Source organism: Stegodyphus dumicola, chromosome 5, assembly GCF_044657685.1.
Source record: "Stegodyphus dumicola isolate Sdum_Otavi_A_Nest chromosome 5, ASM4465768v1".
NCBI lineage: Eukaryota > Metazoa > Arthropoda > Arachnida > Araneae > Eresidae > Stegodyphus > Stegodyphus dumicola.
In genome coordinates, this window is record NC_140772.1 from 216,523,711 (window position 1) to 216,544,927 (window position 21,217).

The 21,217-nt window shown below is 32.5% G+C and overlaps 1 protein-coding gene across 1 annotated transcript; it reads right to left on the reverse strand.

The window, feature by feature from the left end:
* Positions 1 to 1,161: 1,161 nt before the first annotated feature.
* LOC118188434 (cytosol aminopeptidase-like) lies at positions 1,162 to 20,442 on the reverse strand. Its single transcript, XM_035358873.2, has 3 exons — positions 20,076 to 20,442; positions 4,858 to 5,642; positions 1,162 to 2,514 (listed from the first exon to the last, which is right to left on the reverse strand). Exons 1-3 carry the CDS (start codon positions 20,402 to 20,404, stop codon positions 2,126 to 2,128), a joined length of 1,503 nt encoding a protein of 500 aa, XP_035214764.1. The 5' UTR covers positions 20,405 to 20,442; the 3' UTR covers positions 1,162 to 2,125.
* Between the last annotated feature and the right edge of the window lie 775 nt (positions 20,443 to 21,217).

Sequence of the window (21,217 nt, forward strand, 5' to 3'; positions counted from 1 at the left end):
AAATATTGATATTTTATTCATCGCAGTGAACACTATTTAAGTTATAACACTAACTTTTAATTTGTTTTATTAGTGTTTACCTGTTTGTTTTATTAGTGTTTCTAATGAAATGTTTTATTTATAAAATCGATAAAAATTCTAGTTTCTAACGGAATTTTCTTTGGTGTTAAAATTAATTTCGGTTTTAAATTAATAAAATCAGTTCTAAAGTTATATGCTGCAATTAGAAGACAAACTGAAATTACCATTAATTCAGATCTCTGTCAAGATCTTCAGATCTCTTTATGCTGCCGTTTTTAAACGTGGACATTTATTCTCTGGAAGTGGACATATTTTATGAATATATTGAAATTATCTCGGATAATTAGATGAATGAGATTTTTTTTTAAAATAAATTTCTTCACTTTTTTTCTTCGAAAACAGTTACAAAGTGAAAATCTGACTTGTAATTTCGGTACTTACGTATTATCGCCACCACCTCAATAGAAGTCGACAAACTCTGGCAATCATGTGCTTAATAGCTCTTTAGGTAATCAGATTAATTGTTAAGCTGCAAACCGAAAATTCACCGAATCACCTTTATTTCTGTAAAAAATCGCTAGTGTGCTCCAAGCTAGTTGCGTTTAATGCCTAAATATCATAACTTTACGTTGAAGCATTTTATCTTATAGGCCAATGAAAATCTTATGAGTTTGAGAGTTTTATCAAGAGTTTAAGTAAAATTCAACACTAAGCTCATCAGTACTTAGTGTTGAATTTTAATCATGTATTTCTTGTTTAAATTCCCTCTCAAACAATTTTAATAACCAAAGTGGGAAATAAAGAGCAGTTTCTATCCTCATACTAAGAACATGAGCGATACTGAGTGGAGGGAAAGGAAATTGATTTTTTTTTCATTTTAAAAGCTTTTCAGGAGTAAATATGCGTGTTTAAAATTTTTCAAAGAAATGACTTTAAAGGGATATTTTTGGTAATTTTCAAAATCATCTGCAGCTGGGCTGAATCAGTATTGGATCAAGAAGTAAGTATATGTAAATGATTATCAAATTTTCTTGTAGGGAAATATAATAAGAATTAATTTCCTAAACAACTATAAACTCAATAACAACATGGAAATAACAATTAAAGGGAAACAAGAAAACATGGTACAAGAAATTCTCGATATATTAAACATGGTAATTTAATTTTCTATTAGATTTTTAACTTAAATGTAGACGCGTGTAGAGTTAAAATCTTAATTTTTCCTACGAGGAAATTAAAATATTTTTGTCAAATCAAAGTTTGTTTTTTGAGTGTATTAGCCGCCAGCAATTTAAAGGGTTAAAACATGCTTACAGAGTATTCATACATCTAATTAACAGAGAATATATTGAGTAGAGATGAAAATTAAATTTCTTTTTTCTTTCTTTTTGCATTTTGAATTTGCGATCTCCAAAGAGCGAGAAGGTAATTTACTGATACATGATAAAATATACGCGAAAGTTGCTTGACTTGAGGGCAGGAATTCATGGAGAACATTTTAAATCCTGTTTTCTTATGGAGAGTATAAGTTTCTGCATGCTGACAGATTACCAATAGGTCACAGAAAAGCGAGATCTCTATCAAAGAGCATTTTGTAAATAAGACAGTAGTAGCTTTTTGTTCGCCCATTCTCCTAGGTTCTAGATATTACTGATATATCTCCCTTGAAGAATAGATTACGGATATTTCTCTCCTATGAGGAGCACTATTCGTTTATTCTATGTGATCTTTGATATTAAAGACATCTTCAGTGAGGATCATTTTCTAAATAAGGTTTTAATGACTTCTTATTTGTCCTAGGTTCTAGATATTACTGATATCTCTCTCTTGAGAAGCACTATTTGTTTATTCTATGTGATCTTCGATATTAAAGAGATCTTCAGTGAGAAGCATTTTCTAATATAGTTATAATGACTTCTTATTTGTTCATTATTCATTGTCCTTGATATGATACCAGACCAAAGATATTTTCTAGCATTTTCATGAAAGGTGTAAATAGTGTATTGTTCCAGTGACCATAAGCCGCATCAAAACATTATCTAATTTGTTAGTTGCATATGATTAAAGCATGCGCTTATTTTCTTTTTATACTGGAACTTATCTTTTATTTGCCACCTTTTTTGAAGTATTCTACACAAAATTCAGTCAATAACCTTGTTGACCGACCTGTTGCCCAATCGTTCAAATATTCCTTCTTGCCCGTGCACTGGCAAACTGCGCTGATGTCCAGATGAGCCCATGAATCATTCGATTTGACAAATTCGCAAAGAAATGCAGCCAATTTACAAGCGATGGCGGTCTTTTCGCTCTCTCCGACACAACAAATATTTGCAGATTTAGTTGTTTTCAGAAATTCATTGAAACAGTCGTAAAGAGGAAGTCGCCAAATTTTTTCGCCGGAAGTGCACGAAGCTTGCTGAATTAACTTGAACAAAAGATCGTCTCTTGTGAAAACTGCAACGTAGGAATTACCAATCAGTTCATCAACGTAACCTGAAATGGAATCAATTGCAATCAAATGTAGTTTGAAACGTCAAGAGAGTAGGATTCAGAAATAATAAAACTTTCAAAAGTGTTAAGAGAGTTAAAATTTTGCTGAATTTAATTTTGGTATTTCTATTTGAAATGATTTGAGATTATGATCTCTAAATAGTACTGTGCACTTCATATTTTTATGAAGATCAGAAATCAAGTGTAAATGAACAAAAATATTAATAAAATACAAAATTCATTAATTCTTTCACAGCGAAATCCCTGCAACGCCCGAGCATTTGAAGTCATCGACAAGGTCGCCCGAATATCTATGTCAGTTTGCTACTCCATGCTTTACCTCAGCACATAATTGCATGGCTCATTAGTTATGCGAGTTTTTAAATGACATGCCTTTCTCTCGAAGTGTCTTTACTCTCCTTTCTTTAGCGTCAAAGTTTAGCTATTGATGCTCGCAATTGCAATCCTGTTCTTAAAGGAAACTGCACACAGTGGGTGAAACTGCACAAAGATCCCAAGACAGAAGTAATCACTTCACTTAAGTAGGTTATTGTTAACACTGTAGCATTCTACTTGGCAGGGGGAAGGAAATCCATTTCAACAGAAATTCGTATACATGGGCGTCTTAGATGGTTGAGAGAGGGTTAGCATTTACCCCCTCTCGATGAGAAAGAGTTAAGGTGTAATTTCTCAACTCAGATGTAAAATAACCAATTTCAGTTGAGATTACTGACATAATCCATTTTTGCTCCACCTCGTGTTTATATAACGAGTTATTAGTACAGCCTTCCTTTTACAGGATAAATGGAAGAAACAATACAATATTCACAGAAATAAAAAATTTTTAATTTACGCAGTTTGGTTTTAAATTTGAAAAGAGAAATTATGCTTCTAAATTTGAAAAATAAACATTAACGGTATTTTACTGCCGCTAAATCAATTGAGATAAAATTTAGATATCGCATTTTTAGCTATTTTAACAATAATAAAATCAAAAGAGATTTTCTTCTTAAATCAAAAATTCCTTTGTGGTAAGTAAAATTTATTCGCAACTGAACAAGCAGGTAAAAAGCTTGATAAGTTGTGTTGGTACGTCGGACGGACTGAATTCGCTGCGTACGTTAGTATAGAATTAACAGAGGTTGTAAGGATCTTAAGTTTTACTAACGTTTATTTTATTTTAAATCTTTACTATCACTTCTTATTTTCTACTTCCGGCCAGAATTAAAAGCGTTAACTTATTTATGTAAAATTTGTCTGGCGAACGCCAAGTACTTAAGTTGTGGCTTTTTGCCAAGCGAGAGAGAGGAAGGAGTTAGTCGAAGCAGGCCACTTACCTTAGAAGTTTTACTCAGTTGCTAGTTGCCTTCCATGCCAGAGGTTTAATCCTCGTGATAATTTTAAACGTATTGTAGTGTTAACAGTTCTCTGTACTACATACGGCTTCCTGTTAATATAAGGCCAATCTTCCACGTTTATTATTCCAAATTTAAGTTAGAGTTTAGTTATATTTTTATATTCTTACGTTCAGACCACAAGTAGTTGGTCTCTGTATTCCGAAGTACGGAAATTATTGTAAAGAGTGAAAAATAAAGGGTTTTGTATACCCTTCTTGTGTATCTTGTCTACTTCCCACAGTTATTGAACATAACTTTAGTAAGCTCCCTGTTCCGGGTCAGGTCCTTGCATGTTCATAAAGAAAGTAAGACGGAACATAGAACCTGATAAGGTCACCTAAACGGAATAGTGGTTAGTGACGCTGACTGCCATACCACAACGCCCGCTTTCGAATCTCGAAGAAGGCATGGAGGTTTGTAAATGTATAGTGTCCACGAAAACTGGGAGTGGAACTGGACAAAGTCGTACTTTCACTTGTATGGTTCTCAAGGTCCTTGCCAACCACAAGGGCAGTCTTGTACTCCTTGTGACGATGAATTTCGTGGGATAAGTCACAACAACAACAGAATTAATATAGTCTAGTTTCTAGTATAATTGTTAACAGTTACACGAGAAAGGCAATCGTTGGCGATGAACACTAAAAAAATTACTTTAAATTTCTTTAAATATTTTATTTAACTCATTGTATTTATGCAAGTTGTTAACTTCGGAATGAGAGTTTTAATTACGAAAGGATAATGTTAACCTGCTAAAGAATGAATAATGATAAACTAATGCAGCTAAATGATAAACTAATGAATAATAAACTAATGAATTTTGAATGATATTATTTGATTTGAATTTAATTATTTAATTTGAATTTAATGAATGATAAACTAATGAATTTTGGAAGGAAAGTGACTTTATATTAGAAATGCAACTTATCAAAAACATAGAAGCTTAACTTACTGGCTATAGAGGTTACATCAACAATGGCTGCTGCATCAAAAGTATCCGCATAACAGAGAGCGTCTGCCATGATGAGTCGGCCTTCAGGCCTAGGATAATCTAATTGGATAGTTGTCCCATTCATTGTGCAAATTATGTTTTCGCATCTGCTGACCACTTCGGTTTGTTGTTGACAAACTAAAACCAAGATGCAGTGCACATAAACCCTAACCTGAAGTTTGCAAAGCGAGTAAAGACATCCTACAAGAGAAGAAGCACCTCCCATACTTGTCTTGAAAGGAAATTCCTGCAAATCTGGTTTATTCTTTAAAGCTAAGGAACTGTGTTCATAAGGAGTTGCTTTACTAACCAATATTAAGGGCTTCACGCCAGCATTCAAACTTTTACATGCGATTTCCAAGATTACTGGATCTTCTACGGATCCCACAGAAGCACTCAGCAAGGCTTCCATCTTCTTCTCTCGTATCCAGTTTTTATCTCTTTTGATGACAGGCACATTGATCTTCTGTAGGAAAGTTTGAACAGTCGAAATAAAGTCAGACAGCGATGTAGATTTCATGAGTAGTTGAGCCAAAGTTTGGCCATTGCCCAAGATGATTCCCTGCTCAAATTCTCGTTTACCTTCTTGATGATTCTTGTCGAAATATTTGATGTGGATTTGCGGTTCTAAATTTCTGTTTAACAGGAAGTAATCAGGAAGCGTAAGAGCTGCTGCAGTGCCAACTATTTTTGGATTTCCACAAGATTCAATGTAGATATCAGTAAATAATCGGGTTGTAAGTAACCTGTCGAATTAAATACGAAAGTCATCATACAATGTGAATAGCTGAGAAAACAATTACTAGAAGTAAAGGACAAAATATTAACACGGATAAAAGAGAAAAGTATAGCAATCTTTTAAGTGAATTATGAGATAATATTTCTTGAAAATTTCCTCTCTTACAATTAAAAATATTTCGTTATCACATTTTATTTTCTGAAGAATTATATTTCCAATAACTTTAGTAATAACTAATATAATTCCAATAACTAATAGTAATAATAATAATTCCAATAACTAGTAAAAGTACTTTTTTTCAACATGAAGTAAGCGAATACTAATCTTAAAATGAAAGAAGTTATAAAATTTCGGTACTTTTCTGTCATCGGCAGCGGATTTAGAAATGTATGGATGTATGCATGTACGTACATACATATGTATGTACGGACGTATGTGATACATGTGACAAGTAAAGTGTGACATACCTACATACATGCATCCATACATTTCTATATCCGGTCCAGATAATATAAAAGTACCAAAACTTTTTAAAACTTTACGCCATTCTGCATCACGTATTTTTAATAGTTATTTATATTTAGTTAATTAAGTATAATTAATTATTAAAAATACTTGTTTAAATGGAACTGATTACTTTTAACTGTAATGGATTGTGAGGTTACATTGGGTTAATTTAGCCAATTATTATGATTTATATCTTTACTGTTACTTTTCCCTTCCGTTTCCCTACCAGAATCCAAATAAGATTAAGAGTATTTAATTTGAGGTGCGCGGTTTGTAAGACAGAGTGTGTTTCTGCCTCTCGAGGCCACATTACTAGATTTTGCTAGCTCAGGTAAGATTGTAGTCTTCGGCTTTGCATTATAATTGCCGACATTTAAATTGTTATGCCGGTTTAACCAACTCACTAAATTCAAGTTGAGCCAAATTCCCAATAAATAGTCTTAGACTACTAAATTTAATTTGAATTTGAATTTCACTGTTACTTTTAAGTTATCTCGCCACAAGTGGCTGTCTGACGTTGCTAAGCACAAGGTGCATTTTATGTTCAACGTTTTGATTTAATAAAAAGGTTATTTTGTAACCATCTCAAGTCCTTGTCGTTATGAACATCGGTCGTTGAGCGATAATTCGCTCCAAAGCTGCTTGGATACCAATTTATGCTACCAAATAACCCCAAACCGCATGAGACACTATCTGAATGTTTGGTAAATTAATATATAAATATGTATGTTTTAAAATTTAATTAAAAAAATCTGAAATGTTTCAGATTTTAAATTACGTTCAAAGGGGCGTTTTTTTAACGTTTTGAGTGTTACCTGTATTTATTAAATATCATGTTCTTTGCACTTAAACCATAAAATTCAGTTCAAGAGCAATATCGCAAAATAATGTTAAATTAAGCATATCTTTAGAATTTCCGATATACACAGTCTCGCGAGCTGGAGATAAAAGTATTTTTTTTCTATATAACGTTGCCATTTCTCGCTTTTAAAGCATTGAGTTTGTAAATCAAAAATTCGTTAAAGTTTTACAAAATATAAAATCTATAATAAAACAAATTCCAAATTTGGGATTTCAGATGCCCATATTCGCAGTAGGATTTCGTCATTCAAAATTCGATGGCTCTATGTACCATTGTTTTATCACAATGCGAGAAATAGACAATCATTTATGCAGATTTTTCATTATTTAATTTCTTCAAATATAATGCAGGACTCTAACATTTTGTGGCAACAGTTTGAAAAGTGAACCAACGTTTATGAGTCCGACGCAAAATCGCAAAACGAAAACAATAGTCCTTCAGGGACAAAGCCCCTTTGGACTAAATAAAAATAAATGTTATAAACAGTAACTGCCCATCTTACCCAAAATTGCGCCATACCAAATGGCACAATTTTCTTTTCATTCGCTGCTTAAACAGCTTATATTCACGTATACAGGATTCCCACATTTCGTTACATAATTTTTGCTAGTAAATCAACGGGAAAAATATTCGTTATAACCAATGCTTATAATTAATGCAGATTTTCTAATAAGTGTGGGATTTGAATTACGCGCTATTGATATCATAAAAACACATAGGACATTAATTTAGATAACATGTTAATTTTCGCATTTATTCATAGTTATTTGTCCCAATGGTAGCCGAGTAGATAGGACCATTCAATACTTCTACTTGTACTAGAATCCTTACGAAGGGCTTCGCTGCAAAGGCGTTTCATCTTATCTGCAACCAGGACGCCTATTCTATACCAAGACGGGTGCAACTGATGCGCTCTGGCGAAGTACTGGCACACGCTCTGGGGCAGCAAAATTTTAAAATTTAGAACGCCGGGCGGCAGAATTTTGGAGTAGCAGAGTTTGCTCTTGCTTTTATTTACGTTATATACGTTATACGTGCATTCGATACAGGTGCATTCGAAGTCTAGCGCCAACCCTGTGTATAACGTAAATAAAAGCAAGTTGCCTTAGTGAATAATTCACGAAGGATCCTTCTTAGGCGGAGAGTCCTCGCTTTACCTGGTTTAATTAAAATCAACGAGCTATTTATTTAATTAAAATCAACGAGCTATTGTGAATCATAAGCCTAAAAAATCTGAAAAAAAATATTGCAACACAGCTACTTAAAATTAGTTAAGCCAGAATTCCGGAAAACAACGCTCCGTAAAAAATTCTATTTCTTAATAACATTATAGCATTAATTATTTACCAAACGTGCATGAATTATTACGAATTCTCTTATTTCAGATACAGCTGTTTATCAATTACAAAAACATGTTATCACTTTGAAAATTAATTCTGTCCTTATATAAAAATTTATATAAAAATTAAAATTGGAACTTCTATAAGGTATTTTCTGCCTTCGTACTGTTTTTCTTCGAGGTGTAAGGAGAATCACATCCAGATAGAAATTGGCAGGTCCACATTTCGAAGCCCATTTAGAGCATTTTTCATTTTTTCCATGTTTACTGCTTCGCAATAAGCGCAATGACTTTACACATTCAACGGGTATAATTTTTTATCAAGTAATTTTTATAAATCGAATGGATTTGATAGGTGACAGGTAAGAGCAGGGTCCGGACACCCGGGCGGCTTTCACTGACTATTCGGGTATCCTCCAAATCCCGCAACTGTCCAGAAAAAGAATAATGGAAACAGGGGCAGATGGTGGAAAACAGGGGGATTGCGGATTCCTACAATAGCAATGCTTATTATATAATATAAAGATACTTACATCAAAAAGTGCTGTCACTACGTTAAATTACCACAGTAGTAATATATCGTATTACATTATACATTAATAATGCATTATTATAATAGTCGACGCAGGGACGATAAATTAATACATACAATAATAAAATTTCCTGAACTCTACAGACATTGCAGAGCTGTATCAGTGGGCATTGTATAACCTATAGCTATATATATTACACATTAATATTACATGCATACATACAATACATTAATACACAGATAACATAAAAGGTGCATTCGATACATTAATACACTATACATTAGTGCACTCGATATATTAAAACTTACAATAAAAAGTACCTAGACTCTACAGACATTTTGGAGAGTAATACCAATGCGCATTACGCACTTTATAGCTATATATACTATACATTAATAACACATACACACGTCCATTACTTTGATACATACATAACATGACAGGCGCATTCGATATATCAATTATACATACATTAATAGTGCACTCGATATAAATTTTCTAAACTCTACAGACATATACCAGTGCAAATTGTACAACGTATAACTATATACATCGTTATATATTATACACTAATAGTACATGCATACATACGTTACATTAATACATACATAAGATAAAATATGCATAATGGATTTGATAATGAATTTCGGATGGATTCGGACTCACGACTTGAAGAAAATTCGATTTGCGATAAACAAAACACAAGCCCAGCAGCGACCGAGCGATAAAAGCCCCTGAACACTGGTAGTTCAGTCCGGGGTCCAAATATTGGCAAACGGGCTGGCTGCATGGGCATTTTCGTAGTTTTCCCCTGTGTAACGTCGATAAGAGGCAATTTTCCTTAAAAAGACCTCCACAGGGCAACCCTCCCTTTCCGTGTAGCGCCTAAGGGCGAAGCACATAATAAGTAAGTAAAATAAGGAAAACACTGCATTATTTGAACGAATTTAGATGCTTTCGATAATTTGCTTGAAAGATTTTTTTTTCAATGCTGAAAAATGTTTTGGCGAGGACAGAGAACAATTCAATTCTAAATATAATAATTGCACAATCTTAAAAGCTGCTCAACATGCCCACTGTTTCCAATTACCGTTTATGCGTAACGTTAGTTCTGTTACGGATAACAACAATCTCCTGAATAACGAACTCTAATCCTTTTCAAAATGGTTAATAGAAATTCTTCATAATTTTATCATGACTAAACATTTAGAAGTAAAATTTCAGAAGCAGGAAACTGCTCAGTTCATATTTTTAATTGCTTGATAATTATAGGAAGAACTCAAAGTAAAGGAAGAATGATACCCTTAATTGCTCGCTAATAAGCACCCTCTCAGACTGAGATTGAAAAGGATGCAGTTCTGAAATTGTAAATAATGCTTATAAATTCTGGTCGTAACGTTGATGTTTGAAGTCTAGAAATAAGTTTGATCAATCAGCTAGTTCAAAACTGCACAATTATTTTTATTATTTCATGATACCCCATTAAAAACCAAACAATTGAATAAAGCTGATATCTGATTATAGCAGATGTTTTCATCCGAAGAACGCCACGAGGCTGCGTAGATAAGATTAAAAATCATGAATTTTATTTAATTGGACATTATGAAAGAAAAGGATAAAAAAAATGGGTTTTGTATCACTAATTATTTACGAGATGAATTAAGGAATATTTTAGCGCACCTTAACTTATTGGAATGAATAACATGAATACATTTTTAAACTTATTCCTATTTCAGACGCCTCGTGAATTCTTTGAATGAGCATAGAAGCTTCAGATCTAAATAATTATAAATTTTAATTCACTAATAATGTTTCTCTTTTTGTACTTTTTACTCTGACGGTTTATTGTACTGTAATATGTCTTTCTTTATTTCCTATTTACGTATCATGTAAGATTGTTTTCTACTCAGCCAATCGTTTTTTGGAAATTAAGGTAAAATTTTGTGTTAATTAACCACCGAATAAGGAATATGTAGCTCCCTTTTCTAATATACCTCTAACCTCCACCCTCTACATCAGAGGTGGGCAAAAGCCGACCCGACGGCCAGATCCGGCCCTTTTGCTTACTTATCCGGCCCGTTGAAATTGCATGCAATTTTTTAATCTCTTATATGCCGTAACATCCTCTTAAAATATGTCTTATTTAATCTCTCATATATATATGTCTTATTTCTTAATAATATATATATGTTACGGTGAAACACCGAAATCTGGAGAATGTCGACTTTCACCGGTGAATGTCAACATTCACATAGTCGCTTCCGAAATATGACTCAGAATAAGAACTTAAAACGCACGTACATTCAAAATGAGAAAGGAAAATAATAGAAGTTATAAACTTACCAAATTATGTCATTCAAATCTTATTTATTGCAACAACTCAAACTATTATGATACTTTGAATTGCACAAGAGGCCCTTGCTACAACTGCATTTATTTGTGGAACACTTCCTTTTGGAATGGCAGCGTGTACATATACTCCTCTCTTTGCGACCTACTCCAGAGCATATCTGTGATTGTCGACATACACCGGTGAGGGTCCGAATGTACAAGAATGTAAAGAAATATTCGATCTTTCACCGACGTATTTGCTGAATGTCGACATTCTCCAATTTCGGTCTTTCACGGTAACATATATATTATTTTATTGTAATAATTAAATTATTTATTTGTAGGCCTTTGTAAAATGAGTCAATCTAAAAGAAGAAAAGTTGATTTGGAGTGCAGAAATTTCAATGAAGCATGGACGGTAAAATACCTTTTTTTCAATGAATACAATTTAAACAGGCATTTTAAATCAAAACATCCAAATATGCATTACTTTCTTTAAAAGAACTTCAAAGTGCAGCAGAAAACATGACAAAAAACTTGAATAGGCAACAAAATATTTGTACCAAACAAAGTAATATCGAGAAATCTACCACAAAAGCAAGTTATGTTGTTGCACACAAAATTGCTAAGTTCTGTAAACCTTTTACTGAAGCAGAATTTGTTAAACAATGCATGATACGTCGGTGATATGTTGTCCTGAAAAGAAACATATTTTTGAAAATGTAAGCCTTTCGAGAAGAACAATAGTACGACGGATCGAAAATATTGCAGAAAATTTACTTGACTAGCTAAGAACAAAAATTGCTGATTTTACATATTGTTCTCTGGCTTTAGATGAGTTCAGATATTACTGACACAAATCAATTATTAATATTTATCCGAGGTATTAACAAGAAATGTGAAATTAGTAAATTATTAAAATAAAAAAAATCCTTCTCTAAGGGGCCAGAGAGGAGGTTGAACCTCCGAGTCTGGTTCTAACATGGAGGTAGGAAAGGGAGGAGGGGCCATTCCGCGCTAGAAGTGAAGCACTGCTTTGAAGCTTGGGTCACCAGACGGGGTGTTCTTTGTTTACATTCAGAAGCTCGCTTGACAAGATTCTGATAGTATTTCGACACACGACAGTTCCATAGAAATCGAAAAAGGGACACTCTCGCATGAAAGAAACATTCATAGTGTGATGGATAATAGCAATTTGTATAGTTTACTGACATTTACACAAAAGTCACATCTTGGTTATTTTTCGATAACTAACAACAGCGATTTTGATTATGAATTTGTTTTATAAAATTCTAAGCTGTTGCACTACAAAAATATAGATTTTAAAAAAATTGCTAAAAGAGATCTGCCAAAATTTATTTTCTAGAAGATTTGAAAAGTTTGAAACTTGATGGCTAAATGTAAATATAAAATTATGTATGTTAAAATATTTGTAATTAGGCACATAGGTCAGATTAAGTTTTTATTAAATAGAGTAACGCATGCAAGGGCTATCTGCCTAAAGAGAGAGATGCCATCGTGGAGGAATTTTGAAGAAAAACTGACCTTTGAGTGGGTATTAAAAATAATACTTATAATTTTCATTCAAATTATATTCATATATATTTTTTATGTAAAACTTTCGGGTGTATGCTAAATTAGTGTAAATTACTTTACATGAAAAATATAGTGAATGCACAGAAATTAAAGATTTGCACATGCCGGAAATGATAAATAGGAAATATGTATGGGTATTTATGCATGTGCTTGCAAAAAGCATGTATCTGCCTTTGACAAAATACTTAAATATTCATTAAATTATTTATAAATGTATTTGAAATGAAGAATTTATTCACTTATAAACAACTGTGAAAGTACTGTGAAGAAATTTAATGATTAAATTTATCTAATTTATAATAATTATAAATGTTATCTAAATATACAATAACCTTAATATTGAACTGTAAACATAAATTGAAATCCTGTTGACAAATACGTTATAAAACTATTTAAGCAAGAATTGTTCGCATTGGAAAGCAATCTGTTAAAAGGTATTGTAAAGCAAATGCTATGAGATGCGCACTTAAGAAGGTAATAAAGAGTTTTGGAATATGTATTGTTGAAATGAAGGGTAAAAAAAAAAGAAATCTGATAAGTATAATTAAAAGAATTATTCCCTTTACATTTTATAATAACTCAGTTACAAGTTTTAAATAATACTTAAAAAAAAAAAAAAAAAAAAAAAAAAAAAAAAAAAAAAAACTTATTTTATTCCCTTTCAGAAATGTTCAGAGAAAGTCAAATACTATTTAATACCTATTTAATTATTAGGAATTAGCGAAATACTTATTTAAAGTATTTCGCTAATTCCTAATAATTCTCTAATTTAAAATGAACCGAATAGAGCATTAATTATAAATTGACTTACATTTTTCGATTTAAAAGAAGCCAAAAAATCATGTCATATTTAAGAAAGTATTTTAGGAAGAAGCTCTATAAATAGAAAAGAAATAATGCATAATTTTAATATTAATAATACAATAAACTTTGATCTTAATTTTTTTTTCTAATGTAATTAACGAAAACTTGTGAAAATATTTCATTCAAATTAAACCATTCTGAGAAAACTGTCCTGTGAAAAGTATAGCATTTAATTCCGTTCAGAATGAAATGTTGTTTAAAAATATGTTGTTTACACATACTTAGGACTCTGAAGTGTTGTAGAAAAAGAAAATATATACATTTATATGTATATTTGCGACGTAATTACAAAATATTTACACCCCAACGCGTCAAATCCCATAGAACTCAATGGTAAATGACCTAATGTTTTGGTCACCACGTAGGGATCGCCGGTGCTTCAGAGCAGGGTACGGAGAAACTTGTTTGGGCGACTCCATCTTACTTCCTACCTCCATGGGTTCTAAGGAGTGGGGGGGGGGACCTATAGTGCGATAACAGATTCGCGGAACAGGGCATGCCAAAAATTGTTGTCGATTTAAAAAAAAAAAAAAAAAAAAAAAAACTACATGATTTTCCTGAATTGCAAAATGAGGCATGGCTAAACGATTTTTCGTTTGCAGTAGATATTGTAAAATATTTGCATGAACTAAATATAAATCTACAAGGGAAAATTAATTAAAATTTAATTAAAATTAATTATTAAATTATTAAAGACCATTAATTTAATATAATGAATCATATTTCTTTAAAAATTACGTGACATATTTTACTGGGCACAAATTGTTTGCATATACACTTAAGTAAGACAATTTATTATTATTACTATTATCTTTTATTAACTGTCAACTTTCTCTGTCCAAATGCTTTAAATTTTAAAGTTTAAAATTTTAAAGTTTTAAATTCTAAAGTTTAAAATTTTAAAGTTTTAAATTCTAAAGTTTTAAATTTTAAAGTTTAAAATGATACTTACAGGGTTTTTGTCAAAAAATTTTCTTAGGCCGGGAAAAAAACTCCATCTAAAACATTCGCGTGTGCACAGCGTACGCGGTATAGTCCCGGGAGACATTTTGAAAATTTCATTTTGGCTCGCGCTTAAAAGTATTTGCCTTCCCCTGCTCTACATTCTATCTAAACTGTATGTCTTTCGTCTAAGCTACTCTGCCCTAAGTTCTATTTTCTACTTAAGGTTAACGAGGATGTGAAGTTATGACTTAAGACTATAGCCATCTCTCATACTGGCTAAAAAGCATGCCCTAGCTCGCCTAGAACAGTATGGTATATGAGTTTGTAAAGTCTTGTCGTCTAGAGTACACTATAGACTTTGAAAATACAGTTAAAGAATTATCTTCTAGACTTGTGAAACAAAAAAAAAAAAAAAAAAAGTTATGAGAAGGGTGTATAAGACTCTTTTATTCGAACACAAAAATAACAATTACTAAACTTGAGTTTACACAAGCCAAACACTTCTGGATTAACAGAAATACATAACCATGAACCAGCAGATTAGCTTAACGGCTCAGAGGACAATTTAACGCGCAGGCAAGGCTCTGGTTTGTAGAAAAAAGCTAAATGGCTAGAAACACTGAACACCACTAAATCAAGTCGTTAATAATCACACAACGTAGCCTGGAATATTCAGACACGCTCTGAAGCTAAACTTCCGAAACTCTTGCTTAAATAGTACTTCTTTCTACTTCTAATAACACCCATCACTGCTTCTATTAGTGATGGGTGTTATATGATTTGCTCTATACCCTTCCTCATTTCGAAATGACGGATATGTCACAGCGCATGACACGTGAACTAACTCTCTCTTTCTGAGTTTACCGGAGCTTGCTTATTTGTCTCAAAGTATTGAAGCTCACACATGTGTCCATCAGCCATTGGGACTCAGCGTGCGAGTGCAGTTGAGCTTTTGTGTTCGCTATCTGATTCAGTATCCGTGGTTTCAGTTATCCGCAGTTTACAACAGCTCAGTCAAAATAATAATGAGTGCTGCATAAAGTTCTGAAATGCATAATAAGTAACAATGGGCCATAACATAATTAATATTAAATGCAGAGCTCATACGAAGACTTTAAAGGAAGACTAATAAATACTAACGCAACTTGAGTAATTTTGCAGCTTTGATACGGAGTTCCGTGCAATAGGTCTTTATTTTGTCACGCGTTACATATCTTCAAGATACATGGTGTCTCATTTCTGTAAAAACTAAATTTAATTAAGAATATAAGAAATTTAATATGAACTGCGCAAGAAGAAAGGTCGGTGTTGAAATATTTTAGAGGTACTAAATATTTTAGAGATACTAACACAGCAAAAATGTTATAAAGTGAATGATCACTTTTAACCGAAATGCAGGCGTTAAGGCGAATTTTCATGCCATGTTTTAGATTGTCCAGAAGTTTCTGCATAACAAAGTACATTCACAAGAATGTGCTGCTGTGATGAATAGTTGGGGACTCCTGTGATGTATTTACATCCCATACGCATTGTATCACACTAAATCCGGAGAATATGTGACCATTCCATCCGATGACATCCTTTGTCCTAGATATAGATCCCTGTCTAATAATCCAACAAATCCAAAACCAATTTAGCAAGCCGCTTCAGATCTCTCAGCTGCCAACCTGAAAGTTGTAATTTCGGAAAGACTAGACACTGACTAGAAGTAAAATGTTGCTGAGTTTACTTTTTTTATTAATAGAACTAAATATTTTGATGACCACATTTTATCTGCACTGTCACACATGATGCTTCCCTTTTCATGATGCATGATTGTAATCAATGACTGGAGTTATTTTTTTTAAGGAGAAGACAAAGCAACATAGCAACTCTTTCTAAATATTCAGGAGACTTCATTCTTCAGAGAATTCTTATTGATTTAAGAAAGGAGTTTAGGAACTGCTAGTTCCATTCATAAAAGATCAACTTTCAGTATTTGTAATCGTAAAGAAGTCGAAATTAACTGGAATTGCAGCATGTTATCTGGTCAATAAAAGCGAGAAATATCGATGCTATTACTGATATTAAACAGCTGTATCTTAGCTTTAAACTTATGTTAAATCTAAACTTGTGTTAATCAATTAAATAGATGCATAACATTCAATGTTTGTGTATGTAATAGTAACAAAGATGATAATATTAATTTTATTTGAAAGTTTTAACTTTTAAATATATTTCGTAGAGTTAGGTAACTATCATAAAATGTGTCAGAAGACATTTAAATTTAGCAACCACTCTGGTAAAATTTCCTCATATAGTCAAAAATCACTGATAAGCAGTTTCGCTTAAAATAGGTTTTAATAATTAATAGAATCGACGTTAGGTATAACAAACTATTAAGCCCTGAAGAAAAAGGACGTTACGATTAGCGGTTGCTGTAAAGTGTATTTAATGTACGGTTACCAGATGAGGCCTTCTGGCACCGTTTGAACTGTTCCATGTAATGAATTTCTTGTATTGTTCTGTGTTATAGAATACTGGCCCAAACTCATTGACTTTTAAAAAAAGCTTCGATTGTATCTAATAACTTCTTAGTTAGAATTCGAATCTAGTTGTTGTATGAAAAGATAGAAATACAGACGTACGACCACATTATTTCTAAATGATAGTCAAAAAATGAAACAAAACAGCTTCGTCTAATTTCAACTGAACATTCCAAATTCCCGTTTCTGCTAACAGATTCTGATGTTTCAGTTTTACAACAAAAGATTGTCATAAACAATGTTTTATGTTAAGTAAATAAAATTACTTATATTTAAAATTCATAACAAAATAACAAAATAACAACGTCACAACTAGATATCCAATTATAAATACAAACTAATTAAGTGTTTTTATTTTGGTTTCGTATTCTGCAACTGTTTAGTGGCCCTTTTGGTGGTACGAGAGACATCCGTGAGTTATTCAGAACATTTATTCAGATTTACTGGAAATTTGAATGACGCCACAGATGAAAGTAAGAATTAATAATTACTTTCTCTTTCATCAAGACAGTTTTCGGTTCGCTATCACTGGTACTATTATTTTGAGTACTTGAATGAAAATTCACCACAAGATAGGAAATTTTGTGAAAGAATCTGAACGAGAAGAAACGCGTTAACGAGAAGTCCACCTTAGCCTTCGGCTTTAATCCCATGCCACTTTATCAAGGATACTGTCTTTAATTTCACTAGTCCAGGATCTTTGTGTATCCTCCAGTCGCCATACCACCGATACTGGAATAGAATTCAGGAGATTCGTCATTAAGCACCGTAAAGTCTTCTAAAACATCAAAAATATTATTGATTTCCTAAATTGCCAAGGACTGGACATGTGTCATCAACAATAAGTCAATTGTCAAATGCAACAATAGGAGTATCCACTCTCCAACCTCATACTATGCAGGAGTACCTTTAGAAAACACACATAAATATCTCCATTTATTGAGACAAACATCACTTTTCTCATACCTACTCAAACTACGAACTATGCACTGACTTCACACTGTGTAAAGTGCGACAGCTACACCAGTACTACGCACTCAACACTATGTACCATGAAATTAATTCATAAACTGTGTGCTGTTATGAACTGTAATATGAATGAACTTATACTGCGCACCGTGTAATAGAAAACTAAATAAACAACGAACCATGTATTATTATATCACCCCTCACCAACAAAGATCGAAACCGAAACACAAAAGAAATATATGTATATACCTGTAAAAAACTTATTGTATTCATCCATGCAACTGCAAAATACTCGTGTAAAGTATACTTTAGGTCAATTTTGTCTGTAATGTAAATTGTGAACCATTAATATGTAACTATTTTGAATGCTGCAATGTAAACAAATGCCCGAGCATGGCATTAGTGTGCTCCGTGAGGATGTACTTCCATAAATGGTTAGTGCAGTGGGGCGATACCACGTTTGCCTATGGCGATGTTTTGGTGTCACCTGCACTTGTTTCTGTCTGTGTATCCTTCAGTATTACTAATAAATAGCATATAGTCAATTCAAATTTTTCATACTCTAGCTGCTTAGTGTATTGGGGTAATACCTGTTCAATTCTGTAGTGACGTTTCTGGTGCTCCATGCACTTTTACCCTGTTTACCTATAACCGCATTCTCATATACTGTGGTTGGTGATCTGTATAGAAATATACTGGCACGCCTATGTGATAAAATGTATAATCCGATAAAAATCAGACAGTTATCTATTGAATCAGTACAGGTGAATATAATAAATATCTCTGGAATGATGCGTAAATAAATCAAAGCATCAATTTAAAAAGGCGTGATCAGTTTACTTTTGTTTTCTATAATAAAATTTGGTATCAGTTATGTAATTTATCCGTTACGAATTAAAAAAGAAATAAGTACTTATGTACTATTGCAACCATCTTAGTAGAAGTAGCCAAATTTAGAAAGTGTCAAACTCTGGCAACCATGCGTATAAACATTCTTCTAGTAACCATCGTTTCAGTCAAGCAGCGCCGCCATTTTCGTATGCGTTCTATTTTGTTGTATAAGTTCCAACAGCTTTTGTACACAAATCGTGATACGTGATATTTTTTGCCTTAAACATCATTTTTAAATATGAGCTCCTGGAATTAGCCAACAATGGAAGAAACTGTGGTAAAATTCGGCAGTGATATAGAATTCTGAGGAAAATTTTCTACAGGGAACAACTAGAAAATGCGTTTTCTAGATAGCTGCTGCTACCGAATATTGCATGAAGTGAAGTCTCGGTAATTTCTAATGTTTTTTATGTGAAAACAGGTAGCTGTGTTCTTCGGAAGTAGAATAACCCCCAAAAATTACATAAAGATTTGAAGAAGAATGTAAGTGTTTTAATTTTTTAATGTATGACATAATCCTTATTTAATGATTCAAATTTGTATTTTAAATTTCTAAAGTATGGTTTCTTTTCCTATGTTGATATTTTTTTACCAAACTTGCATATGCTAAATAACTTTTACATTATCATCCGTAAAAAATCCCTAAATTGCGCCAAACTGGCTGCGAAAGTATGTAAGTACCAAAAAGTTAAAATGTTTCTGGGAATACTGAATAGTTTTGGATTTTGTCATTTTGGTGCCATGACACTATTTCTGTGTCTTACTTTCTGAAATATCTTGTATGGCACTTTAATTAAATTCCAAGACTATATATTTGTCAAGCAAAGTAATTCCTCTTTAGAAGTGTATAATTTTATTTAATTTAAAGATTATTAAATATTAGGGATTACAGCTATAAAAAAACTGTACTCACGGAAAATATTTTGCCCTTTAAATATTGTGAAGCACCTTTCTCTTCCATTTTTTCTAATGCTCAAAGCAAAGAAAGCATTCATGTAGCTACATATATATACTGATCTTTTACGAAAATATGCATAAAGCTATTAATTCGCCTTATGATTCTGAATAGTTACCTTACCTTAAGGCAGATGAAATTCCACGCATCAAGTTATCTATTCTTTTGTCAACATTTTCCACTCCTTTTGGTACGCATAATGGTCCTAGATATGCTACCGCAACCCGATCAAAACCTTTCAAAATTTCATCCGTCAGCGGATCTTCGAAATGAAAAATTTTGACTTTTTCTTCTGCGACTGATTTTTCGCATTCAGTTAAAGCGGTGGTTAAAGCTCCTTTAAGACTAATATCCCAGAGTTTCGCATTTTCTGTCAATACGAAAGTTTTTGAACTCTTACGCGTGTCGATATAAGAACCAAGTAAGAGAACAGATTTGCCTTTATAGTTCATTAGAAAGCAGTTTACAGAATTGTATTTTATTAGTTTAAAGATTTCTTAAATTATCCGCTTTATGAGCATTTAACATGTCGATCACGTGAAAATGATAATTGTAGGAATTTTGTTTATGTGTTTTCACGTCACGAGTTTTTGAATCTTACTTAGCTTTTATCTATATGTATAAAGAAGTCTATGTGTTTATTTAGATATTAATTAAAAACGCTAATTTTCGCCCTCTTTTTTTCCGAGTGGCAACAGTGCTGGTATCAGCAAAAATGGCAACAGTGATATATCAACAACAATGGCTGCGTGCCATTGTTGCTGATATTATGAGAAAGAATTAGTTTATTTTTCTATCGAAATTTTTATGTGGGTTCCATATCTCTCAAAATAATGATGTATTTGTTTTTATTTCTGCTGACCCAAATGTCATATGGGCATATGTACCATATGATTGTATGATTACGTAGTCAGTTGTGGTGCATGTATTGAATATTACTTTGTTTCCTTGGCATTACAATGACGCATCATATTCCTCATGATGTGTAATATGCTATTATAATTTTCAAATGATGTATATAATAAGTAAAATAATACATTATTCTCAATATAACTTAACTGATATCAGGTACTACCGCTAGTTTTAAATATTTTCTGGGTAATTGTTTAGCTAAGAAAATAAGTACAATTATCCAGCGTAGTTACAAATAGCCAATCCTGGTGAAAGATTGAATATTTATGACTTTTTTCCTATGACATACAGTTAACCATTATGCATTATCAATTAACTCTTCTTATTTACTGCGTTTCTGATAAAGAAACGAA